The 26,873-nt window shown below is 45.0% G+C and overlaps 1 protein-coding gene across 1 annotated transcript in view; it reads right to left on the bottom strand.

Moving 5' to 3' along the window:
- Positions 1-26,873, bottom strand: part of CTNNBL1 (catenin beta like 1) — a 460,868-nt gene that overhangs the window by 288,202 nt on the left and 145,793 nt on the right. The window contains exons 2-3 of the mRNA XM_085619195.1: positions 25,514-25,693; positions 9,515-9,621 (exon numbers count right to left, since the gene is read on the bottom strand). Coding sequence (XP_085475321.1) covers positions 9,515-9,621; positions 25,514-25,693 — 287 coding nt within the window. The remainder of the gene's footprint in view (positions 1-9,514; positions 9,622-25,513; positions 25,694-26,873) is intronic.

The raw sequence follows: 26,873 nt of genomic DNA, 5'->3' as shown, positions 1-26,873 counted from the left end.
TGTCTGCTCACTTGTGAAGGGAAATGCTGGGTGCTTCTGATAGTTGCAATACATCTATGAACCAATTCTGATAACTGAGGGTATGAGAATCAGGAGGCAAGGTTCCCTTATGATCTTTCTGGGAAAGAGGTAGAAAAGCGTTACACAAAGTTTTTGGACCATGACATCAAAAACATACCCCTTGATCCCAGTATCTGCTGCTGAAAGGCTGGCATTTCTTGTTGACTGGGGTGGCAAACTGGTCCAGAGATGGATGGCTATCTGTGGAAGATCATCCATCAGCTTGTTGATTAAGCTCCCATCGTTGGTGAGACACACCATTCTGCTCAGAGAGGCAACCTAAGTACTGGTGACTCTTGGGAGGTGATCAGCAGCAAAATAAATGCTGTATCGTATTCGGACAAAGACACAAGTATCTGTGGCTCTTCTCAAAGTGTGGGTGACCTCATTCTTCCCTCTTTATGCCTTTTTTGTTTGAACATGGTTCCAAAAAATTGATGAGGCATTTTTTCCAAATGTGGCCAAAGCCTCCCGCCTCCAAATCCTACAGATGAAGGCTCTAACCATCCATGGATGCCTCACTTGCCATCAAACAGAGCTGGGGAAGTTGTAAATCTAGAACTGCCACATTGGCTCACAAACTTCACCATAACAACACCTCCTTGAGCCTGATCATGTCTTCGATGTGGTTCTTGAAAGACTTTAGAGTCACTGAGCTTCCAATTCCTCTTGAAGATGGTGCACTTACAAACTTCAATATGGAACAAAGGATATTCAGGCGGACATCATGCCTGTCAGGGGCATCATAAAATGTACTGTCGCCAGTTTATTGACTTGGTATGTAAGTGTCTGTTGTTTAGGAATCCTCTCTACCAGAAGAAACCTTTTCTGATTCAAAGCACGGTCATAGGCCTTGAAGGCTTCTTGGAACATGCAGGTACAATCGAGGGAGCTGAACTGGGGCAAGATGGCCAGTATCACCTGGATGAAATCTGCTATCTGTGGAGCATTAGGGCTAGTAGCTAGAAACTCTGAAAACAGAGTAGGGAGCTCAAAGCCTGGAACTGTGCCAGTTGTATCTCTTCCAAAATAGGCTATAAATGTGATATTGAGGCCGGAGTCAGGGAATAAAGCCACGGACAGGAGACCTTTCCCTTAAGAGGGATCAAAGTCGAAAGCTGAAGAACCCCTCTTGTGCTTCTTCATGGAAGAATTGTCCTTGTTGGAGACATGATTTGAAGTCTTGCTGGTGGAATGTGAGTATGAGTGGGATGTGGTGCAGGACCGGGATCATCAACATACCAGACATTTATCTTGAGCCTCCTTCTTGGCTTTGTCGTGCATGAGGCCATACTTCTCACACAACTTGGGAGTCATATTTCGGCCCCAAAGACAGACATCATGAGAGTCAGAGATTGACATCTGCTCATGACAGGAGTAACAAGGTTTAAACACTGACATTTTCAAGAAAGACATATTGTCAAAACACTGCAAAAATGTTTGTAAGGAAATGTTCAAAGAGGGTAACTCCTGGTCCGAGTCGAAGGGCGTTAAAAAGAAAAAGAACCGACATCAGTGGACCTGATGGGGCCTTAAAGCACAAGTTACTTAACTTCAGTAACTTCTTCCCTGGCAGAGACATGATCTAGCCGCAGATTCCTTACCTGTAAACTTCCAAGGCGTCAGACTGGAGCCGGAAGATTTTTCTTGAGTAGTACCTCTGCGCGCCGATAGGTGGTGTCAGTCGACTTCGCAAGACATTGTTGGCGTTGTGGTCATCGCTATGACGTCTGTGTCGTCTACACAGGCAACATCTTGGTGCACTGACGTCGGTACTTTTTACGACTTTCCACACCAGAAGCGCAGAGCCATGAAGGTGACTGACAGTGGTGTATTAGACAACAAGGGCCCTGAAGAGGAATAGCCGACACTAAAAAGTGATACGCAGTGTGGGAAAGATGGATGGGTCGGTAAGGAATTTGCGGCTAGATCATGTCTCTACCAGATAAGCTGTTACCAAAGGTAAATAACTTGTCCATCAGATAGAAACATCTAGCTGTGGATTCCGTATCTGTGAACAGATACCCAACAAACACCATCCTTGAGGAGGGACTGCGGAAAAAGCTTTAAAGCAGAAAGTCATGTAGGACCAAATGGCCAAAGTGGCCCTCCCTACAGCCCTGATTATCCAAGCAATAATACTTGGCAAACATGTGCAGGGATGCCCATGTAGCCACCTGGCAGATGTCAAGGACTGGGACACCACACTGGAGAGCAATGGTGGAAACTTTAGCCCTGGTGGAATGAGCTTGGAGTCCTTCAGGAGGCTGTTTCTTTGCTAGAGCGTAACGGATCTTAATACAGAGGATTACCCGTCTGGAAATAGTCCTCTTTTGCAGAGCACATCCCTTCTTTGCTCCAACGTACCTAACAAAGAGTTTGTCATCCACCCAGAACTCTTTGGTGCGGTTGAGGTAGAACGAGAACACTCTTTTTGGGTCAAGACGTTGGAGACGCTCTTCCTTCTTAGAAGGATGCGGAGGAGCATAGAAGGAGGGCAAAGTGACAGATTGCCCTAAGTGTAAAGGTGTCATCACTTTAGGCAAAAAAAAAGCCCTAGTGCGAAGCACCACCTTGTCTGGGAAGACGGTCAGGTAAGGAGGCTGACAAGAAAGTGCCTGCAACTCGCTCACCCTCCTGGCAGAAGTTATTGCCACTAAAAAGGCTGTCTTGATGGTGAGCAGCCGGAGGGGACAATTGTGCAGCATCTCGAAAGGCGCTCATATTAGATAAGTGAGGACCAAATTAAGGTCCCACTGGGGCATGATGAAAGGAGATCAGGGAAACAAATGTGTAAGCCCCATTCAGAATCTATGTACAATGGGTGATTTGAACAGTGACGGTTGATCTGGCAACCGTAGAAAAGCAGAGAGGGCCGAAAGGTAACCCTTCAGAGTGCCCAGAGCAGAGCACTGATGGGCAAGAAAGAGAATGAAAAGGAGAATGTCCGAAAGAGAAGCAGACAAAGGGTCGATAGATCGTTCTGTACAATATTTACAACATTTTTGCCATCAGCAGGCGTATACCTACTTAGTGGAAGGACACCTGGCTTCCAGAATAACTTAGCATACTTCGGGAGAAAGGTTGAATGCTGTCAACTGTCGTCGTTCAATCTCCATGCAAGAAGGGGGAGAGTGGACAGGTTATTGTGGAGGACCCTCCCCTGCTGCTGTAACAGAAGATCCTCCAGAAGGAGTAGCGTGATCGGAGGGTCGATGCTCATTTGTAGAAGCTCAGAATACCAAACTCTCCTTGCCCAGACTGGAGTTTGACGGGAATTACTTGTGCCCGGTCGCTCCTGATCTTCTTGAGCACTCTGGAAAGGAGTGGTATGGGCGGAAAGGAGGAATGAGCTCCACTCCAGACTAAAAGCGTCGCCAAGCGAGAGCCGCCTTGGAAACTCCAATGCGCAAAGCTGATCACATTGCATTCTCGGCAGATGTGAACAGATGTAACTAAGGTTCTCCTCACTGCTGAAAGAGTCCTTGGACCACCTCCGTATAGAGATTCCACTTGTGATATGCTAGGCACCGTCAGCTGAGTTTGTTCGCCCTCGCGTTCAGGGAACCAGCCAGGTGTTGAACCAAAGGATATGTACTGTTGTTCCAGCCAAGTCCAGAGATGCAGGGCCTCCTGACAGTGTCCACGACCCCACTCTGACCGGTTTGTTGCAGTAACACAGTGGGGTGGTGTGGTCTCTAAACACTTGAACCAGCCTGCCCTTGATAGATGATAAGAAACCTCAGTGGCAGTCGAATCGCACAAAGCTCTAACAGGTTGATGTGGAGCCCGGCTTCTGCCGGAGACCAGAGGCCTCTGATCTCCCCCTCTCCCAGATGGCCGCCCCATCCCAGGAGTGACACATCTGTCACCACTGTGAGAACTTGTTTGGGAAGGGAGACAGGTCTGCGTGTAGCCCATTGCGGTTTGTCAGCCACCACTGCAGATTTCGCGCAGATCCTATGAGATCTGGACCAGGTTGGTGAGAATTTCCCAAAGCTGCACCCACTGGACTTTCAGGCCCCACAGCAGAGCCTGCATGTGCCATCTGGCATGAGTCACTAGCAGGATGCAGGAGGCCATGAGGCCCGGCAGCCGCAGAGTCTGTCTCACCAAAATCCAGGACAGAGGCTGAAACATCAGTACCATAGCCTGAATGTCCTGGACTCACCATTTTGGAGGATATGCCCGAAACTTCACACTGTCTAGAACAGCTCCAATGAAAGGGACCATCTGGGAAGGCATCAGGTGTGACTTCGGCACGTAGATAGTGAACCCCAGTGAATGCAGGCCGTTCATCGTAGTCTGGCGGGGACAGATGACCTTCTGGGTAGAGTCCGCCTTCAACAGGCAGTCATCGAGATAGGGGAATACTGGATCCCCTGACCTCCGCAGATGAGCTGCGATAACCGCTATCCCCTTGGTGAACGCCCAAGCAGTGCTGGTGAGGCCGAAGGGGAGAACGGCAAACTGAAAATGTTTGTGGCCACCATAAACCACAGGTAGCAATGATGGGCAGGCAGGACGGGAATAGGGAAGTAAGAGTCCTGCAAGTCCAGCGCTGCAATCCAGTCTCCTGAGTCTAGGGCAGACAGAACCTGACCCAGGATGAGCCTCTTGAACTTCTCTTTTCTGAGGAAGGAGTTGAGGGCTCTGAGGTCGAGGATAGGATGAAGGCCTCCATCTCTTTGGGGACCATAAAGTAGCAGGAATAGCAACCACAGCCTACTTCTGGCACTGGAACCTTCTCTATGGCTTCCTTGGCCTGTAAAGTAAAGTGATCCTTTGTCAGCTGACTATATGTAAGGGGCATGGATGGAGGGGTAGTCTTGAAGGGGAGGGAAACAACCCCTTCTGACTATCTGGAGAACCCACCTGTCTGAGGTGATTTCCCGCCAGTGGTGGAGGTGATGGCGTATCTTGCCACCAACTGGACACCCATGATCCTGGCTAATCAGACTGGGAGGGTTTGGAGGAGGAGGGAGGTTTTTTTTTGGCCTGACCTGACCTCTGGCCACCCGACCCACGGGGTTGGGGCGAGCCGCGCCCACAGCCTTGCAAAGGTTGTGGAATTTGTGTGCTCATCTGGCTAGGATAGGGCTGGCAACTCCTTCTGTAGCCATAAAAATGTTGAAAGGCGGACGCAGGCTGGGATGACATAGAGTGGCCCAAGGACTTGGCCGCAGCCCGCAAAACTTTGAAGCACTCTAATGCCGCGTCTGCCCTATCTCCGAAGAGACGTGAGCCATCAAAGGGCATGTCCATCTGGTTGGCTTGGACATCCCCAGAGAAGCCAGATGTTCTCAGCCAGGAATGGCGCCCAACTGCCTCAGTCAAGGAAATCGCTCTGCCAAGCGAGTCTGTAGTGTTGAGGCCCCAGCGAATAGTAAACATAGCTGCGTCTCTCCCATCAGCAGTAGCTTGGGAGAGGATAGCCTGCGCCTCCGCCAGGACTTGTTGCAGCACTTGGGCAACCGTCTCCCATAAGGAATGGGAGTAACAGCCCAATAGGCATGCAGTGGTTAATGACCGCAGTGCTAGGCTGGTGGAAGAACTTTTTTTCTTTCCACAGCTATCCAGCATCTAGGATTACCTAGATGCACCACAGGAGCATCACACCACACCACAGGAGGTACAGGCTTGGACCACCAAGCTCTCAGGGTTGGATGCGATGAGAGCGGGTCGCCTGAGGCAAAGAAGTCGTGGTCGTGCTTCAGACACCAAAGACACACGAGGTGGGGATCCGTGACCGACATGGCGCGGTGACAGGTGCTGCACGGTTTGAATCCCGAGGTCCTGTTAGACATCAGAGAAAACCTACACATCACAAAAAAAGTTTGACAAAAAGTCGAAAAAGTCTGTAAAACAAATGACAGGGGGCAGCTATTTTCGACGGATCTGCGCTGGATGACGCGGAAGAAAAGAACGGATGTAAGTGTGCCGATGTGGTGCCTATATAGACCATGCAGACATCATAAAAGCAAACACGATGCCAACTACATCATGTGGAGTCGACCAACGCCACCTATCAGCGCTCAGGGATACTGCTTTAGAAACTTTTCGCAGATCCAGTCTGGCGCCTGGGAAGTTTACAGGTAAGGAATATGCAGCTAGATGATTCTATAAGATCTGCTCCATATTAATACATCATGGGTGCACCTCAGAGTCAAGTCAGAGTTGTGGAACACTTATTAGCGTATAAATGCTATTTCAAGCTTCCAGATATAGACTGGCACATGGCGGAGAATTAAGAGGTGAGGCATCTGCAGGTAGAATTTTCCATCAGAAAGTCATTTACAAGTACAACTTGGCGACTACTTTGGTGCTTTTTATAAAACATATTTTTAAAGATTTAATTATTTTGACTTCTTTAAGGGACTAATATCCCGACTATACAAAGCCCTGAAAACTGACCGCAGAGCTGACTTGGCAAAGACCCGGGACAGATGGTCAGAGGATTTGCCCGTGCAACTAACAGAAGGAGAATGGAAATGAGATACAAGAACTATCTAGCAAAGCTCAATTCAAACTGACCCAATTCAATTACCTCCACTGCACCTACCTGACCCCCCTACGCTTATCAAGATTTGACCCGTCACACGCGCCCCGCTTTCCCAGATGCGGCACCTGCCCAGCCCACTTCACACATATGACCTGGGACTGCCCCCTACTTCGTACATATTGGAGAACGGTCCTAGACATGCTGCAGAAAGCGACAAAGTTCCCAGTTGAGATTACAATTAAACACTGCTTACTGGGCGTACTGCCAACCCCCAAGGCGACAACCCGTATACAGCATAAATTCATTATGCTGCGGCTGGTGCTGGCAAAATGCCGCACAGCCATTCACTGGAAGCAGGCCACAGCTCCTCTCCCAGAAAAGTGGAGGCAGATCTGCGCTTATGGGGAGTTGCGGAAGAACGCCGCTTATGTACCGTCCGCACAGATGAAAATGCTGACAGAGACCTGGAAACTTGGGGAATCATGCTGGGGAGGATGCAGACACCAGACCTTCCTGGTGGAAGTGACCCTGACCTGACCCGGAGAGTGACACCCTTACACACAGGAGAAGTCAAGGATGGGCGCCCCCCTTCCCCCCCCCCCTCCCCCGCTGCCAAACAGAGACCACATCACCTGGCCCCATTACTCATTAAATAAATCGCTACCGGCTCACGACACAGACATCAATACAGATCATAAATCAACCAGCTTATTATCTTACTGGTTGCATTCCGATTAATTATGCCCCTCCGCCGACTCACAAATCAAGCCCCCCCTCTACTCTACCCCCACCCGCCCGACACACCTTCGAACGGGACTGGGTAAGGGGGATAGCGTGACGCACAGAAGCCTCTTTCAAAATCTAACAAGATCTAAATGACACTCATGCTGGGATGTGCCACAACCGCCAGATGCTGTAAGTTGTATCATATTGATTAGGTTAACTCACAGGAAAAACAAAATAACAAGATGGAAGAAAAAGTAAATAGAATAATCAAAAAAATAAAAAGACAAAACAACATGAGTGTCCATAGAACTGCACATGAGCCATGTTTTCCATTGATATAGGTGAGCTCCAAACCCGCTAACACATGGAGGAAGGACACGCAATGTAGGGTCTAGCCCACCCCCACAGGCATGTCATTTAAGCTGTATGAATATAGGGGGGTAGTAAAGCAATGTTATGTGTATATCATAAATCTAACCTCGCCAAATTATAACTGTGATGGTCATGAATGAATTGCCCATGCAGGGCAAACATATTGTAACGTAGTATAAAAGTGTAGGTACAGTGGTTCTGTATTCCAAAAGTCAGTAAAAATAAAAAACATTTGGTTATTTTATTGTTCAATGCTAAAAATCCCCTTGCTATATATAGATTATTCAAGTTACTCTGACCACGCAGTGATCTATTACCTGTGAATATAAAATAATGTTATTGATTGAAATGGGCGAGCCATGGCAACCGGACAGAAGTAGGTTCTTTAAATAATGGCTTGACTTGTATCCACAGACTAGAATGACCATATGCCCTTACTGATGTGCACGCCCCAAATTCTCATGGAGGTACAGGTCCCGCCATACAGCCTGACACAGGACCAGAGATTTAGCAGCTTTTCCTGGGACAGATCTGCTTGATTCTACGTCATCTATAGGAGCAGAATCCACTTTTAAAACAATTCAACCGCAAGTGACGGGTTTTCATGACAACAACCAGTACGCAGCTACCTTGGAAATAAGCATTTTCTAGGAGCTTGAGGGGGGGATGTCAAACTGGGCACTGCTAGGAAGCGTCCTGCATGAGGAGTTAAAACCAGTAAAAACAAACAGTTCTAGATATTCAGCAAAAGAAACTGCTTGGGAAAATGCATGTTCTGTTTATTTAGCTTGTTTCATGTTTCTTCCAGACCTTGTTGGATCATTTACTGAAGGCTTTGTGGTGCAACATAAAAGCTAAAAAAAATATACATTTCCTTTCTTGTCTTGTAATGGTCACCATCTACCACTATATATCAGACACTTTCGGCTTGTTCAAGGAGCGCAGGGAAATTTGGCAAGAAGTTTGATTGCCCAAATTTGGACTGCAAACCAGAGCAGTCTAACATGAATAACTATACTTGATATTTTGTACAGTCCTATATTGCTTTTTGGACATTTCAAAGGCTGTAAAGCCACTGGTGTAAGAAAAGACTGGATAAGTTAAGAGACGGAGCGATTAAAGATGGAGAAGGTGCTTGGAAGGAGTTTCAAGGCAGAAAAAGTAGAACGAGAAGTGCTATTTGTGGTGCATTGATTTTGTACCGTTTTCAGGATACATAAGAGGGTTGAAACAAAAACTTGAAGAGACAGAAAACCCCTAGGATAGGTGGAAGTAAAGGATAGATTACAAGCAAATGGAACATGACCTGGATTGGAAGCTCAGTTAAAGGTAATTGAGCGATGGGGAAAAAAGTAGCTATTTGGAGTAAACATAAAAAAACACTCAAGGAAAGACTGATGACTAGCGTATAATTTATTTACTTTTGGGGATTTTGTATACCACCACATATTGCTCGGAGACTATGAAGAGATAGTGAGATTCAGGGAAAGGTAGACGTTAAAACTGAGAGTCACAGGAAAGGTTCAAAGCGCAGATATGAAGGGAGGAAGAAGGGCAAAAGGAGTGCTTCAGAACGCTATGAAAGCCAAGAGCGAGCAGTGCACCATATGCTCAATAACTCTTAACTACAACAAGACAAATTACATGGATGGGCAAAATGACAATTACACATGTCTGCTACTACACTCATTAAAGTTAAAAGGACATGTCTAAGACGAAAAAGAAACCAGAATTGCTTCAACCGTCAGTCACTCTACTCTTCTCATAGTACCTCCTGAGTTCCCCAATTCCTTCAATATTTCACATCAATTCTTTTGGCATGAGAAATACTTCTCTTTAAAACAGTACTCTTACTTTTCAGGGTTGTCTGGGAACTTGATACGCAGCTCTTGGTTTTTATAGGACCTCTTTTCAAAGGTTAGAATCATCTTCTTCACAGAACTTTCATCCAGCGGTTCATCCTGGGCAATAAAAAAAAACATTTCATTCAGAGATGGGAACATAAATACAAGATAGCTGAAGCCTGCAAGTGGGTCACCAAGAAGAGGAGACAGAAGAAGAATATGTGAAAATGTTAAGCATATATGAAGTGTGGTAAAACCAGTTAGGATCCTGGATTTTTGTGAAGATCTTCTCTATTGCCAAGAATAATCTTCAGTACACTCTATCCTTCATACATATGTGCCCAGTCTACATACTTGCTAACCTTTAGTGGTATACCTGGATTCTGAATTCTTTGAAATGGCTATTGATTGCTAACGGGAAAATTCTATTAAAAAAACATTGAGTTTGAACTTAATAAATACTGTAAACAGCGAGGGGTATGGTCTGAGGTGGTCAACAAACACATTTCATGCCTAGGGTAAAATCTTTACGATGCATACTCCATCTAATCTCAATTCCTCACCTTTTGAATATCCCCAGATGCCAGACTGAATCCAAAGAATTTTTCAGCAGTGTTGCTGTGCCAGTAGGTGGCATAGTGCAGCTCAGAGCAGGCTCTGTCCTTCGCCAGATATTATGGAGTGGAGCTGCATACAACTGCCACCCTTGTGTGCTGATGTCAGTGTCTTGTCTTTGCCTTTTCCTTGCCATGTTCTTAGACACAGACTGCAGAGCACTTATCGGAGACAGAGTGCTGATCTTTAACTTGTAACTTTTCTAGGAAGTGAAGAGAGCACACCAATGTACGGGGAGATGGGATGAAAGTGAGGAATCTGCAGTTAGAGTATCCACCAGCAAGGGAGTTACTAAAGGTAAATAATTTCCGATAGATACTTCTAGCCCCAGATTCCCTTTAACCCCTTCCCCGCTCATGACGGAACCACTCCGTCATGAGCCACGGTTGCGCTGTGCTCATGACTGAGTGGTTCCGTCATGCTGCGGCCGTTGGCGGCCGCTCCGCCCACGCGGTGCTAATTACCCGCCTGTGCGGGCGATTAGCGCAGTGGGCGGAGACGTGACGGAACCACTCCGTCATGAGCACAGCTCAACCGTGACTCGTGACGGAGTGGTTCCGTCACGAGCACAGCGGACCCGCAACTGCCCCCAAACCCCCCCAGCGCCGCGGCGGAATTCCTGCCGCGGCGAAGGGGTTAATAACTCGAAAGAAAACAGAAAGTGTTGCTCAGCCACTCAATGAGTCTTGGTACAATAAATATAAAAACTTAAAACCTTCCTGGGAGTCTAACCAATGGAGCCTGTTCTGTTTCAAAGGGCAAAGGAAGCAAAGAATACTGGTAGAGTGATTGATAGTCCAGCATGGGATGGTATCACAACCAAATGAATGGCAGGGCACAGACCTCTGAACAAACGGTGAGACTCATCTTTTGGATGTGAAGGATCACCAACCTGGGAAGAAATAATAAACCTTGCCTCCCACCAGTTGTACGCGAGTCACTGAGGGCAGGCTAAAACAGTTCGGTAGCAGCAGGGGACGGGGAGTTCGGAGGACTGATGTCCTTGCTGTCCTGTGAGATATCTCCCAGTGCAACGTCTGCGGTCCCGAAAGAGCAGAGTGGTCCTCCGAATCACCGGTTGAGAAAGTGACTTTTGTCTATAGGGTAATACCAATAAACAGCCCTAAATTTGCTGAATTGATAGTGGACTGTTACAAAAGAGTCAGTAACCATAACAACTGTACTGTAACTCTATTGTTTTTAGCACATCCAACACGAAGACAGTCGTCCCTCCAAAGAGTCTAGACCCATTGAAGGGCATGTTCATCAGTGATGCTTGCACATCGCCGGAAAAACCAGAGGACCTCATCTAGGAGTGCCTTTGAAGCACAACACTGGTACCAACTGCCCTGCCAATGTCTATACCTGCATGGATAATGTATTTTGATGCATCCTGCTCATCATCGATTGTCTGAGACAGGGACGCTAAGTCTTCCAGGACCACCAGAAAGACTGCTCTAGCCATATCACATTAGGCATGCTTTTATCAAAAAAGAGGCAAAATGCATTTATGTACTCCAGTGCCAAATTGTCAGTAGAAAACATAATTTTGCCAAAAGCATAAATCCGTTTGGCTTTTCTATCCAGGGGATTGGTCAGAAATGAATTAGTGTCAGAACGTGCAAAATAAAACTTTCCAGGGTTGGATGCTTGATAAGGAAATCCAGACTGTCTTCCCTGGCAACTTGTTGACTAACAGGCCGACAAGAACATGGTTATAACCACATTGTCATCAAGGTTTCTGGGACTGTGTCACTGAACGGAAGTAAGAGCTCTAATGTCACGGGTCCTGGATGGAGAATCTTTGTCAAAACATTTGTTTTATCTCAATTGAGGGCAGCTGCAATGCAGGAACCTAAGTAGTCCTCCGAATCACCACCACAAATGATTTTCTTTTCTCCACTGGTGGCCCATGTGGCCAGACAAGCTCTGTTTCAGGGAAGAGGACAAACTTACTGGCATTTTCCAAGACTAGGTATGAGGCATTAATAGCATAGTGATGTGGAAGTCATCCCCTTCCCATCATCGGTGTCATGGGGGCTCCCTATTCTGGTACAGGTTTGGAGTATAAGCCAATAAGCGAATAGAGTCTCTGCTGATAGTTGTGACGCAGTAGAAGTGTCTGGTTAGAATTAGGCAGCATAACAACTGGTTACGCTTTCATTGTTTCATATTATTTGTTGAGGATCCAACATAGGCATCAGCACTGGGTCCCTGATCAGCGCCAGTGGAACCGGCACAGGCGTCAGGGAGGCGGAAACCAGCCTGAGCCTCTGGGCCAGTATGGAAGTGTCTGCTGGCATTCATAAAGGTCCAGTAACAGGTCCCGAGGGTACAGACGGTATTGAGGGAGGACCCAGCAGCAGTAACCCACCTGGGAGGACCCTGAAGCTCCTATGGGCCGCAGAGGAACCAGAAAGAGCCGGAAGCACAATAACTAGTGAGCAAGTAGCCAGGTCTCCTTGGAGGCCTCTTTCTGCTGCAGGAACTGAAACGGCCTTGGCCAATCTGCAGGCATCTGGACCAGTTGACGTATCTGTTCCGTAGCCAGAGAATTCAAAGGAGTGTGGCTTACATCTGGACTCCCTTGCACCTTCTCTTTGGAGCCAGAGTTACAGGATGGGTTAATATCCTACTTCACTTTTTGTACTTGTGTTTGGACTTTGACTTACTTAAGATTCTGAGCGGGAAGTGGAGTGGTCACAGCAATGGCTTTCTGACCAGAAACAGGCTAACATCTTGGAGAAGGACCTGTAGGATATCCACTACTTCTTATGCTGGCTATGCAATACTTTGCCTCCCAGGCTCAGATTGCCTTTGGTTGCTTTATGGTACATTGGTCACATGACCTGCCGTCGTGACAGGAGCCAAGGCACTAAAGACACACCTCATGTGGTCCGTGACTGACATCTTTCTGCACCAGTCTCAGCATGGAAACCACATTTACAACGCAGCTTGGAACATGCAGTGCCTTAACAACGTGGTCCGAACCACAATTGCAACTTTACCAAGCATTCCTTTACCACGCAAGTCGTTACAACTACTAGCCATAAGGAAAACACTGTTGGACTTATGTTGGACTTTAAGTCCAACACTTTCCCTACTGTTGCGCAGACTGGAGTTGAAATAGTAAATTATACTATTCCAATTCCATCGCTTTCCCCAAGGCAAGTCGTTGTAACATCTTGCGTGGTAAAGGAAAGCGTTGTAAAGACACATTCATGGTTCGGACCATATTATTAAGGTAGACGTGATAAATGCCTGCGTGGTTCCGACATACAACCGTCTCAGCTTGGCTTAAAACTTATTATTTTGGTTGAACAGCATTCCCTAACATTGCCTTTCAAGAAATTTAAAATCGTTGGAATACCGACGAAGTTGGGAGTGTAGCTCCATGTCAGAAGGTGTAGAAAGAAATTGACTAATATCTGCGTGCAATTTTGATGCTTAGATACAACTCAGCTCCAGTACTTTAGTGGTGGTATGAAACCATTGCGGATCAGCAGGACGCCACCTTCAAGTGCACAGGAGCACTACTGAAAACTTCTCCAGATCCAACCTGGTGCCCGGGGAATACTCAAAAGGTGAGGAGTCCATGATTTAAATTATCCATCAGAAATATCTAACTACAATTTCTAAGATAATTATGCTCCACAAACTCCTCAATAAGTTCCCAGGCAGAGATTACTGTTGTGGAAAATGGCTGTGCAAGGGTATGCAGAGGGAAGCAGGTAAAGAGAAGGTATTGTTATTCTTTTGCCCTCAAAGTCCTCCAGTCCCCAGACTGAGTAATGTATTTTGAGACCAGAGTATATTGTTTATTTAAGTTTGGTAAATGCACAATGTATTCATTCGTTTTTGCATTCCAGTTGTAGGAATTTTTCTACACAGCCTGGCACCCATGAATCAAGGATAACTATCCAACCTTAATACCACTAAACATTTAGATTATCTAGGATCTATATTTTAAACATCGCAAAATCTGATTAGAGCCTCCCTAAACAGAAACATTATTTACTTGTGATACGGATAACCTTTCCTGTGAAAGAACGAGCTTTCGGTCTCCCCTACAGTAGTTTGTTACCCTTCGAATAACTCATATTGAACAGGAAACAATCCATCAGACAGATTTTGTAGAGGTTGTCAGCCCATTACTGATAGAACCATACTTAATAAACAATTGACTTAATAGTCTAATGTGGTTTTTTTTGGCTAAGCTGTGTGTTGGGGCCTTTTTCACAGCTCATGGATAATGAGAATGATCTGCCAGACAAGACAGAGTAGGGTAAGAACAAAGGAAGCTAAATGGTTTGCCGAATATGAAAATTTAACACGGTGATCAGAAGGAAAGACAAATGTGTTTGTAAGAGTACCTTGTACCTACAGAAGACACTGTAGGGCTCAGAGTGCAATATCTATCTAGTGCACATGTTGGGACGATGTCATGACTACCAGGTAAGTCACTTGTCAGGATAGATGCTGAAGTGTTGTCTTGTTCATGAGGACCGAAAGAGGAGTTTTTCTCCCAACTGACGCTTTCCAAAGTCTTTACTCAATTAAATTAAATGATGAGGAAAAAAGAGTTCAGTGAGGTACTGTAGGCTGTGATAGCATCTAAGTGTACATTTACTCAGAACAACTGTGAGCCAGATTTAGTTAGGTAAAATGCATATGGTAGTTATCATTTGCTTCCTGCTTCTATAGTGGCTCAGTGGACCTCTTCATGAACCATAGGCAGAGTCTCTTCCACTTGACGACATAAGGCACATCGGCGGCACGTCTCTTTGCCTTCTTAATAAAGACCATGTAGTCTGAAGATAGGTTAAGCGTCTGTCCTGCTGGAACTCAGAAACAAGGTTACTACACTCTGTGATGGAAAGCTGTGGTGCAATAGTCCACCATGTGCCCTGGACAGCATGTGTGGGTGATCTGTGAAATACTTTCGCCAACGTGATTTCAGAATTATCGGGTTCTTTAAAGCCCAGCATTGATCCATTTTAGATATCACCTTTGATGAGGGAATTTAGTGATACAACATAGACAAGCATCCTGAAACAGTTTATGAAAATTGCTTTCCCCTTCAAACCTGGTGCTGACCTGTGGTATATCAAGCTTTGGCATTTTATGTATTCTGCTGTAATAATACATTTTATCTGGAGCTAACCAGCCAACACAGGACCATGTCTCCTGTTTCTGCAGGTCTCTGACAAGCGTTCCTCATCCTAACGGTAAAACATCTGTGATAATTTGTTTGCATTTGTAGTTTCTGAACTAAAGGGTTCACTATAAGAAGAACTGCAGTTTTTCAGGTAACGCTGTCAATCTGTACTACCTATTCCTTGCAAGCAGGATTACATCGGACCCCGAGGCACTCCTGTGAAGGTCAAGTGAAGCTTTGTGTTGAGAACAACAAAGATGGAGGACACCTATAATATAGCTTGCTGTTGAGTGTTGATCAGCCAACAGACAGCATACTATATTTCCTCTGGACTAACGATGATGGCTTTCCAAAGAAAAACCTTTTTGCTCAAGGCCAAAAATGCTACTCAGTACTGAATATTATTTGCAGGAAAAAAAGTGGAATGTTCACTGTAGGTGTGAAGACCTATTCTTCTCAGTATTGAAACTGCAGTTTAAAATGTTTTTTTACTGCTGGCCAATCAGCAGGTGAAAATGTGCATTCTGAAGAGGTCCAGCTGCAGATAATCTCACTGTTCTGCTCCAGAAATATCTAGTGAATGGACAGCCCTTTCTTCTTTTTCCTATTTTACCGGTATGTAGGCTTACATTTGGGATCATTCTCAGTTCTCTTTCAGGCCACCAATCAGAACCTCAAATAAATGTATCTATTGTCATGCATATCTGGCCTCTCTCCGCCACCTACATTTGTTGGAAAACACATACTTCTTGTATTAATACTTCTGTGTGATGTTGCTTGTACTCTGTCAGTTGTATTTTTGAAGAGGGTAGTTTCTGCCTCAATGTATAGCGAGTCATGACAAAAGATAGCACCCATCTGTTTTTGTTACCCTCGGTCTCTCTTCCAAATATTTTGAAATCAGTCGTCCAACCCCAAACAGTGGGTAAGGATGGAATATGGTAGGCACTGTTTTGTCTTAGCAGGTGGTGTCCCTGCTACAGCCGATGGCTGCTGGCTACCCCTTACGCTTGAAGGTAACCTTTTGAGGAACAGCAATGCACTCCACAGCTGTGAGCTGGAAGTGAGGCCAGGTTAATGCTTTACGTTTTTCCCAGGTGCTATGCCTTCAGAGAGTCTACCTTTGCTTTTATCTTATGCATTTAATCGTCAAAAAACAACTCGAGATTCCAAACAATTTGGAATCTTCTGTTAGGCATCAAAACTTAAACTCCCCCACCACCACCCGAACACGCTTTTCTCACAAATCTTCTATGACCCTACTACCAGAGGACTAATTGACTTCACTGTATCCCTGATAACCTAGCATTAAACTACCCACAAATATTATCACTACTGACTTAACACATACTGTTAAGTAAGGTGGTACCTTTGTCGTGGTTGCACTACACTTGGGACGAATATATGTCGTTACTACGCATTCCATTGCAACGCATGCCTTTACCACGCATGCGTTACAACGGAATGATTTTTCTACGCATATCCTTTACCTCGATTATTCCTTTACCACGCATTTTTTTTGGGGGGGGGGGCTTGCGGAGACCCCCCCAAGCCCCCTTTTTTCTTTTTTTTGCCTTTTTCTCATATCTTCGTCGACACTAAAAAAGGACTGAATCGGATGAGGAAGAATCCGTTCCGTGAAGACGTTGCTTGCATGGTAAAGCCGGTCGCGGAAGCAATACGCGTTGTAAAGACGTTTACGAGGTAAGTGTACCGTTGTAAACGTAACGCGTAGAAATGCCTTCGTGGTAAAGGCTGTTTCCCACTTGGGACATGGATACTATATATATCGCAATGCACTTACTCTTCAGACTACACTCCATTCCAGGAAGCATCATAACCTCTTGTTTAGGTCCTGGTCCCCTCCATCTTTAATAGCCCTTTATCACTAAAAATTTGAAATTGAACTGACTAATGAAGGGTGGTACCCCGAAACTGGTCCCAGGATTCTTGTTTCCGGTCCAGGGAAGGCCTGGCTTGGCATTTCGGGCTGGACTGTTCCCATGAGGAACAGAGTCAAGATTGATTTGCATATGGCTCTGTCTGAACTGGGGTACCGAAGGGAGAAAAAGAACGATGACAGATTAAACCCAGATTTAATAGTGACTGGGGGTGTCTGAAAAGCTTTTGCGCTCCGTCCATCATCCTAAGTTGGTTGGGTATGCCCAGATGTGGGTCCCTTGCTCACTTTGCCACTGCATTCAAGTTAGCCTGGCAGATGTGGGGTGTTACCTCGAAACAGATACCAGGATGCTCGTTTCTGGACCAGGGAAGGCCTGGCTTGGCAGTTCGGGCTGGACTGTTCCCATGACGAACAGGGTCAAGACTGATTTGGATATGGCTGGGTCTGAACTGGGGTGGCGTGGTAGGCAAAAGAACGATGATGGATTAAACCTAGATCTAATAGTGACTGGAGGTGAGAGTCTGAAAAGGTTCAACACTCCGTCCACAATCCTATTCTGTTTGCCTTACTACTACATGTGATACATCTATAATGTGAATTCCCGAAACACCACCAATAAGTATCAACTAGGACGACCTAAAACAAAATAAATTTCCATGAACTGTGATTATTGAAACTTACCTTCGGAGTGTTCCCATTATGCTATATTCTTCTAAGTATGCACAGTTGAAATCGACTTTTAAAAGGTCATTTACTCAAATCTCAGAGAATTAGGGACACAACTGACAGCAGAGGACTGCCTAAATACCTGGTATCTAATGCTACACGTAGCACTTCATAGTGCGATTTGGAGCTGCATTGAGGGAAGTGACGTTTTCAGTCTAAAGCACTTGAAATATCACCTTGTGTCCCCCAGCCACCTTCCTACCATTGCATCTTAATGATTGCCCCACAACTATTAAGGAAGCTTTGTATGCTCACAATCTTTTCCTTCCAGTTCGAGGCTTATCGTCTGTGAAAAATCATTCTAATAATTCATCACAATTCCCTCTAGGCATGCAAGGTTTCCGTACAGGAATAGGCAGGTTTCTAAAAGAAAAATACTTCAGTCAAAAATCAAATCAATGATTTTTTACAGTGTCAATACATCATACGAAAGCTAGCTAGACAATAGTAAATGCATTGGGAAAACAATGACATCAAATCCCACACACACTTCTTTGTTTTGGCAACCAAGTGCACTCTGATTGCCACTTAGTTTACCAGAAGACGCTAGAGGCCAAGACAATCATGACCACATGTCAATGTTTGTAACAAGGGGTGCCGCTCGTAATCGTTCCTATTGCCTGCAGACCACGTCCTGGAGAACCTTTGCTGCCCGTAACTGGCGAACTCTTGTTGTTGACCTGGGAGCCCGTGTGCTCGGTCATTCTTCCTCCTGTTGGGCGCTAACAACCTGGTGGGGAGAGCTGACGCCCTGACACAGGGAGGGGGACTGCGAGGACCAGAAGTGCTAGCGCCTGGATATCGCGCGCACCTGGTGCCTCTTCCCGCCCCCTTTCTCCTCCTACATAGGCAGGCCTCCGGATGCGGGACGCGCGCGAAGACCGGGCAAAGAGCGGGCCCTCCGAGGACCTACGACACTGGACTGGACCCGTCCCCCTGGCCAAACTGTGATTTAAAAGAACTCAGCGTACAGTAAGTTGCTATTACACTCTATCGCTACGTCATCTACTTGTCAAGTTTATAACATGTCCTCGATTGTGCTGATCCCGACAATAACGGTGGCTGATAGAGTGGGGACCTTATTGAATGGCACTCTGGATAACTATATTACTAGAACACCATCCGGAGGCTCAACAGAACTTTCACTCGCAGAGCGCCGAGCTGAGCGTCGACGCTCTATTGAAAATATCAAGAATAGGGCACTGTCTGAGACTAACCCCGCAGCCATTCCTAATAAAGAGTTAGCCCCAGACCTAGTTAATGATACCTTATTCACAGATGGTGTACCTCTTTTGCAGAGAGATTGTGAAGTGCCCAGCACTTGTTCTACTGGAATAGAAATTCCAATCTCACCACATAATCCTTTTTGCACTTCCAGTACTTCTGGAGTTCTGATTGCTGTGACACCTATTCCTCCCAAGACCGTGCGAGAAAGGTCTAAGAAATCTGTACAAACTACAAATTATGGTCCACCACCTACCAAGAGGAGACGCAAAAGGATGGAACCTTCCAAGCAGAAGTTGAGCTCTACTGACTTTGGGAAGAAGGCTATCCCCTCTAGTACTAATGTTATAGCTGCTGCAGTTCCCATGGACGTGACTGGAATGGATAATGCTACCATATCATTGTTAACTTCTGCATATACAGAGGGGGAACATAGCACTAAACACAGCTTGGAGGATAATGGGTCTAATACAATACACACCAGTAATCTTTTGGATAGTATTGAGATGATTATGCGAACCTACACTCTAGCAATAGTGGAAAGATTGGAAAATATGGAGAACAGATTAGGGAAAATAGAAGCAGACTTGGGTAGGAAGAGAAGCCCTACTAGACAAAAAGCTAATTTAGGGCCCAAACTGGTCTCAGTTCCTTCCCTAGCGGCTAAATCCGCCAATAACTCTCGACCATCACCTACCGAAATTGTGTCAGTTTTAAATACAACTTCAAATAACTCCACATTAGACGCCCCGTCCTCTAGTAGTCACCCTCTGAGTGGGACAGCTCCTGCTCCTAAACACGTTCATAATAATTCCACTACTAATCTGACAAATGCTCCTGCAAGTATTGCAACAGTTAAATTCAACTGTTATCCATCAACCTCTGATAATAAATCTACCAGAGATCTGGGCAATCGCCCGATTGGGTCAATGAGACATGAGGAGGGAGGCCTCAGGCAGACCCGGGGGGAACAGTCAAGGAGACCACTACCGGATCTTCCGCCAGAGGCCGTACCATATGTAGTGATTCTCACAGGGGTACCAGAGCTCCCAGTGAACAAGTGGGAAGGTTTTTCCCAACTGAAGAACAAAATAACACACTAACTGACATAACACAGGCCAATTGCTAGCAACATAGATGGCGAAATAGTCTATGTACGCCGTCTTCAGTGGTTGGGTGAAAGACCTAAAGACATCGGGGGGGACGTGGTTGTGGTCAGTTTCAGAGATCACAATGCAGTACGCTACATCCTGAATTGGCCTCAGGTTAACCTTAACAGTAGCATTATCCCACGCCCTCTGACCTACTTCTACCCAAGACCTGTAGTATTTCCTTCCCAACCTGCTCATGGTTACTCTTTTCCTACTACCCACTTCCCCATTATGATGAATAACAGGAATTCAGCCTATGTGCATCATGCAGCCCCAATTGCAGAAACACCTGGGTGGAATATAGTACCCACTAGGCCAAGTATTACTGTACATAGGAGCATGGACTATCCAGCACCATTCACTCCACTGGAAATGTCAAATAGGTTTGACATCTTTAGTGGTCTGGATGCCTGTGATTGAAGTCTACAGTCAGGAGGGGAGGAGACAGTGGGTGCACATATTTTAACTGCAGGTGGTTTGGTTGAGGCTTTGGAAGGGAATGTACCCATTGTTTCAAGTATATCTGATGGAGTTTCTAACCCGACTAATGTCATTATAATTGAGCCAAATAATTCTGACCACTGCACACAAACAGATAACCAAGGTAGCCGTGTAAGTGATACAACAATCCATGGTCTAATCAAATATGAAGCTGTCCCTGGAGTCACAGGTTATCTTACACCTAGTAACTGTTTAAGGAAGGCTAACGAAACTGGCTGTCTGGTGGAGGCCAGTGGACCAGAGACAGAGGGAGTGCAGGCTAACAGCAGCATAGGAGACACTACAAACGTTCACAATCCTTTAAGTAGTAATGTGGAGAGCCAGTTTTTGGTCTCGTGGAATGTGGCAGGTCTCAAGAATAAGATGGCCTCCAGGGATTGGGCTACCTTTATTGATAACTACATGATTGTCAGTATGCAAGAAACATGGGCATTAGAACCCCAACACAGACCAGGGTATCTTCACTTCGCAATAGCTGCAACCAAAATAAATAAAGGAAGACCCAAGGGGGGACTGACCACTTGGGTAAAACAGGATGATGGATTCACAACTAGCAATTAACTCAAGGGATATTCTGGGGGTTAAGTTAAAATCTCCCTCATTTGGTGAACTCATTTTTAACGTGTACGCCAGGGGTAAGCCGGGAGGGAAATCGTCAGAAGTCGTGGCGGCACTGGGACACTATGTTAGTATTTGGAGGGGAGGTGCTAACATACTAATTTGCGGAGATTTCAACTGCTCCTATGAGCCTCTGGACCACACGGATCTAGAGCTCACTGAGGCAGAGGATATCTGTTGGCAAATCCCCCCCCTTAGTATACCCCCTATTAAACGGTGGACCCAGGCAGCCCTACAACTTAGGACCTTCAGTTTAGAACACGGGTTGAGAGCAGTGAACGGCAGGACACGAGGGGATGAGCAGGGTAATCCAACTTTTAACAACGGACTGAGCACCAGCAGAATTGATTATATTCTGGTCAATCTTGAATTCTGGTCATCAATACGTGATATGACTGTAATTCATCGTATCGAAAGTGACCACAACCCTCTCAGTCTTGAGCTACAGCTTCACAAAGGGCAGGGGTTAACATCAGACGACATAGTAGATGACATCGTCATGGCAAATGATACTCGGAGGGTAAGATGGGCCGAGTGTCTGGGTAAACCCGAAACCATTAGTGAAATGAATGACATGGTAAATGAAGCAATCATTGAAATACAGGGGCAGCTGGATTATGAGGATTACTGCAGCAGGGTAGTCCACATTCACTCGACCCTTTTTTTTAAACTAAGTAAATATTTTAGTATTCCGAGGAAGAGGAACTCTGGTAAGGGGAAAAGAAAACCGGAGTCATGGTATGATAAAAACTGCAGGACTGCATACAAATCCCTAGCTGATGCAGTGCGATCCACTGACAGGGAGGCCATTCGGGCGGCAAGGAACCATTACAAATGGACACAAAATGCCGCGAAAAAAGCGTGGGACACTAAATACTGGGAGGAGCTATTGGTAGCCAGCAAGTCCAGAGATCCGACGGACTTCTGGCATCTTGTGAGGTGGGGCTCGGGGAACCAGAAACCAACCCCGGTTAATTATGTCCCGCCAGAACATTGGGTTAAGCACTTTAAGTCCCAGTTTGCTAACACAACCAATGTCCCAACACCTGTCCTGGCCTCTTTCAGCCGTCCTTTATTAGCAAACATGCTAGTGTTCACCAAGAAAGATGTTGAATGTGCCCTTAACTTAATACCCAAGGGCAGGGCCCCGGGCTTAGATAAAATTCCTGCAGATTTGTTTCTGCATAGTAAATCAGTCTGGGTCCCTTACATCGAACTACTGGCGAACACTATTGCCAAAGGCACTACGGTGCCGGATATATGGCGGGGAGCAGAAATCATACCAATTTTTAAGAAGGGTGACCGAGATGACCCGGGAAACTATAGGCCAATTAGCCTAATAGCCTGTATTCAGAAGGTTGTGGCCAGAATGGTACTTCTTAGGGTCCAGAATTGGATCGAGGACTCAGGAGTCATGTCCACCCTACAGGCTGGCTTCCGACCTCTGACTAGCACGGTAGACCAAGTTTTTAGATTTTCCACAATATATTGGAAATGGGTGGTTCTGGGGGGTGGCACACTTTATGCAGCCTTTGTTGATCTAAAGGTTGCATTCGACCTAGTCCCAAGAGATAGGCTGTGGAGAGCACTCCACGAGCAGGGTATCCCACCAGAACTGCTCGCGGTTTTGATAAAACTACATGAAAATAACTACGCGCAGGTCAGATGGGGTAACCAGAGCCAGGTGACCGACAGATTTCCAACGGAAAGGGGTGTGCGGCAAGGGTGTGTGCTGGCACCCACATTATTTACACTATATATAAATAGAGTTATAGATTATTATAGGGACTCCACTACTGATGCACCCAAACAGAACGGCATCCCTGTCCCCCTGCTAATGTTTGCCGATGATACCCTCCTTTTATCTAAGACTCAGGAAGGGCTTCAGAAGGCAATAGACTGCTTTGAAAAATTTTGCAATGACTATGGCCTCTCTGTTAATGTCTCTAAAACCAAATTTATGACGATGCATAAGCACAGGAACATCAGGGGCAGAGTCTTTATGAATGGGGAACCGTTAGAGCAGACTGATAGCTTCAGCTACCTGGGCATCACATTGGGCTCTAGGTTACAGTGGAAGCCGCATGTGGCCCATTTAATCTCTAAGCACGCACAACTATCTGGTGCCCTTCTAAGAGAATTTAAGTTGTCAGCCACTAAACCTGTAGCCCCAGTATTAAGAATTTATGACTCAAGAGTAAGATCTTCCATGCTATATGGAGCGGAACTGTGGGGGTCGTCTGATATAGCAGGTCTACAAAAAGCACACAACAAATTTCTCCGCTGTATAACAGGGCTTCCACATTCCACACCACTCGTACCTCTGCGCATGGATCTGGGTTGTCAGAGTCTAGAAAATATCTGCAGATTTAGACCAGTTGCCTATTGGAGAAGACTGTGGGTAACCCCAGAATTGCATCACTATGCGTTAGCACTGCTGGAAACGCGTGATATGGACTCTGGGGGTAAAATTCTATGGTTTAGAAAGGTTAAAACCCTCCTTAAGTCTCTAGGTATGGGGGATCTATGGGATAATCCTCAGGAGACACTATTTCCTACCAAACAACAGTTAAAAGAGGCCTACTGGTCATTCATATCCCAGGAGGAGTTCCAGTCACACACTGCTCCATCGTATACTAAGGCGTTTTTGGAGCTGAAACACTCTCCTGGGTATGAGATGTACTGGGATCTGATTTCAATGCCTCATGATAGGAAATTATTCCATCAGTTTAGGGTAGGTACCCTCCCATTGAATACGGTCACCTGTAAATGGGCATTTAGTAAAAGTGACCAAATGTGCCCTTTTTGTATAACACACCCGGAAACTATAGCTCATGTTTTGTTTATTTGCCCAGAATATAAGGCTCCCCGTCACAAATGGATAAGAGCAGTTTGCATTCAAAAGGGTATTATGACGGGGATTACTGCACTGAGAATATTTCAAACTGACTGTTCTGAAACAATAGTGATAGCGATAGCAACTTTTTTTAAATGGATGTGGACAATAAGAGTTGAAAAACTGAAAGCTCTCCAGTCGCCCTAAAGTAAACCCAGTACAATTGTGGAACTTCTTTATAGTTTTAGTATGTTTTTATGGAAGACAGATATTTATTTTCTTATTTGATCGAGTAGGAATACCATTTATGTAGTGATCTTAAATCCTGCTGTTTTTAGTTTCAGTGTTACATTTTCTGTGTATAACTCAAATGTGTAGTTCCAACGGATGTACCTGATGGTGAACTGTGTTTTTTTTTTTTTTTAAGTACCTGATGATGAATTGTGTTTTTATATGTGTCTTTTATGACAACAAGTCGAAATAAAGACGGATTGATGATGTAACAAGGAGAAACAGTTTTCAGAGTTCATCTAACTATATAACCCATTATTAACAAGCCCTTCATGCAAAAGAAGTTGCTATTTTATAATTGTGTACTCATGACAGGACTGGGTTTTGTTGAGACCAATACAAGTCAGAATGAGAGAAGAAACTCAGTGCACCTCGTAAACAGGTGGAAATATTAGCTAGAACAAAATACTGAATTCTTAAGCGGAGCTGGGGAGAAAGGAGCTGGGGTAAGGAGAACACCATAACCACGAAAGAAAGGAGCATAAATGGGTAAGTGAGAAACAGGAACAGCAAGACTGAAAGTGAGGTAGGTAACAGAAACCAAAAGATGGATTGAGTTGTAATATGAAGTGAGGGGCCAGACTAGAGGTAACCAGAGTAATCTCTCAGTAAAAGTGGAGCGGGTGATGGGAATGAGCAAGAAGCCTCTAAGAGGGCTCTGAACAAAACACAAGGTAGGATTAACAGCAGATGCAAAGGAGTGCGAAGAATGAGATGCCGCATAGAGTGAGTAACAAGAAAAAGGTTGGGAGCTAGAAACGAAACAAGAGAATGAGATGTCGTCAGGGAGTAAATGATATAATGAGGGAGCAAGGAGGGGATATTACAAAAAAATAAATAACGAGCCAACAAACAAAGAAAACGGACTGTTTTTTCAGCTAGTGTTTTAAACGTCATTAGGTCTTCCAACTAGAAAGGCATGTTTTGATATGTTCACAAGCATAAAATAACCTGCTATTACTCTTCAAGAACTACTTCTTCCTTACTTCTGCATCGTCCTCTTCCTCTTTCTCCTTCTCCGTAACTTGAAGCAGCTTGCGTTTCTCATCTTCTACCAGATCAACAGAAGTAGGTTCTTCTTCTCGGTGCCGAATACGTTCACGCTTTCGCATAGCTTTAACTTTCTCCACTTCATCTTCTCGGGGTCTCTTTGTTCCTCGATCAGGCTGAAAGGCAAACAAAAGACCAGTCATTTCCCATTCCGTACAATGAAAAAGGGAGCAGGTGGCTGAGGGTTAGTCTGAAAGATTTTACCTCAAGCTATTGGCAATTCCTCAAAAGTGCATTTACATACTCACCAGTTTAAGAAACCCGCCAACTACGCACCCTGAGTTTCATCAACACCATTAACCAATTAATTTCAGAATGGATAAAAGGTTAGTACGAATATAATCAAACATTTAAATAATATCTTAAAGTGCAGATATTGAAGAAGTAGTAAAACTATGGGCAAGCTGAAATGATCTGGAATTGCCACGATTTTTTCCAATCAGAAGCGTTGACATAGCCACAAATTGCTAGGTGTAACTCCTGCAGTTTTAAAATCAACACTAAAGCATGACGAAAAACTGAAGACAACTACCTATACTTTAGAAATAATTACTGTTTAACCGGACAAACTAAGGCGATTTTAAAAATATTTATAGTGTTTAAGCTTCAAGAGCCTATCATATGTGGGAAATGCTAGGCAGAAAGAGTAACAGAGTAAAGTCACTATTTTAGTCTTGTTTCCCAGTAAACTGTTCAAGATTACTTTACAGACAACATTTGTTTCCCCCCCCCCAAAAAAAGGAAAATTGGAAAATAGCAACACAGATGCGAAGATCCAGATTCATGAGCATAATTCTATGAATCAGCCAATGCCCAGCTGAAGAACGACCGGTTATTTCAGGTCTAAAAATTCTTTAAAAATATATATTTTAAAAATATATAAAATCGGCTAGCAGAATCTGACAAAATATCACTAACATATGACTCATTAATGCAACTAGATTAGAATAATCCAACAGAAAATAATATATTTGTTTCCACAATCGTTCAACTGCATTATCGTATATGTGCCTACAAGTGAACAATGAAGCGGGTCAACTTTTTAATACTGACGGGGATTAAATATCCCTAACAGCTTCAAATATGGGTGGTACACAAGTCACCCCACTTCAAGTAGCACCATTTGCCATAAGAGGTCCATCCTTTTCTGAATAACAGACATAATGATCAAAAATGTAAGATTTTACAAAAAGAACCAGCCATCATAACTCTGATTTACTGATGATGGTGAGGTCTGATCCATCAGAGGACATGTGCTGAGATTAAAGGCCTCAACATCCACGTTAACAACGTTAA

This window comes from Triturus cristatus, chromosome 7, assembly GCF_964204655.1.
Source record: "Triturus cristatus chromosome 7, aTriCri1.1, whole genome shotgun sequence".
In the NCBI taxonomy this organism is placed as follows: domain Eukaryota; kingdom Metazoa; phylum Chordata; class Amphibia; order Caudata; family Salamandridae; genus Triturus; species Triturus cristatus.
This window is presented reverse-complemented; position numbering and strand designations above follow the sequence as displayed.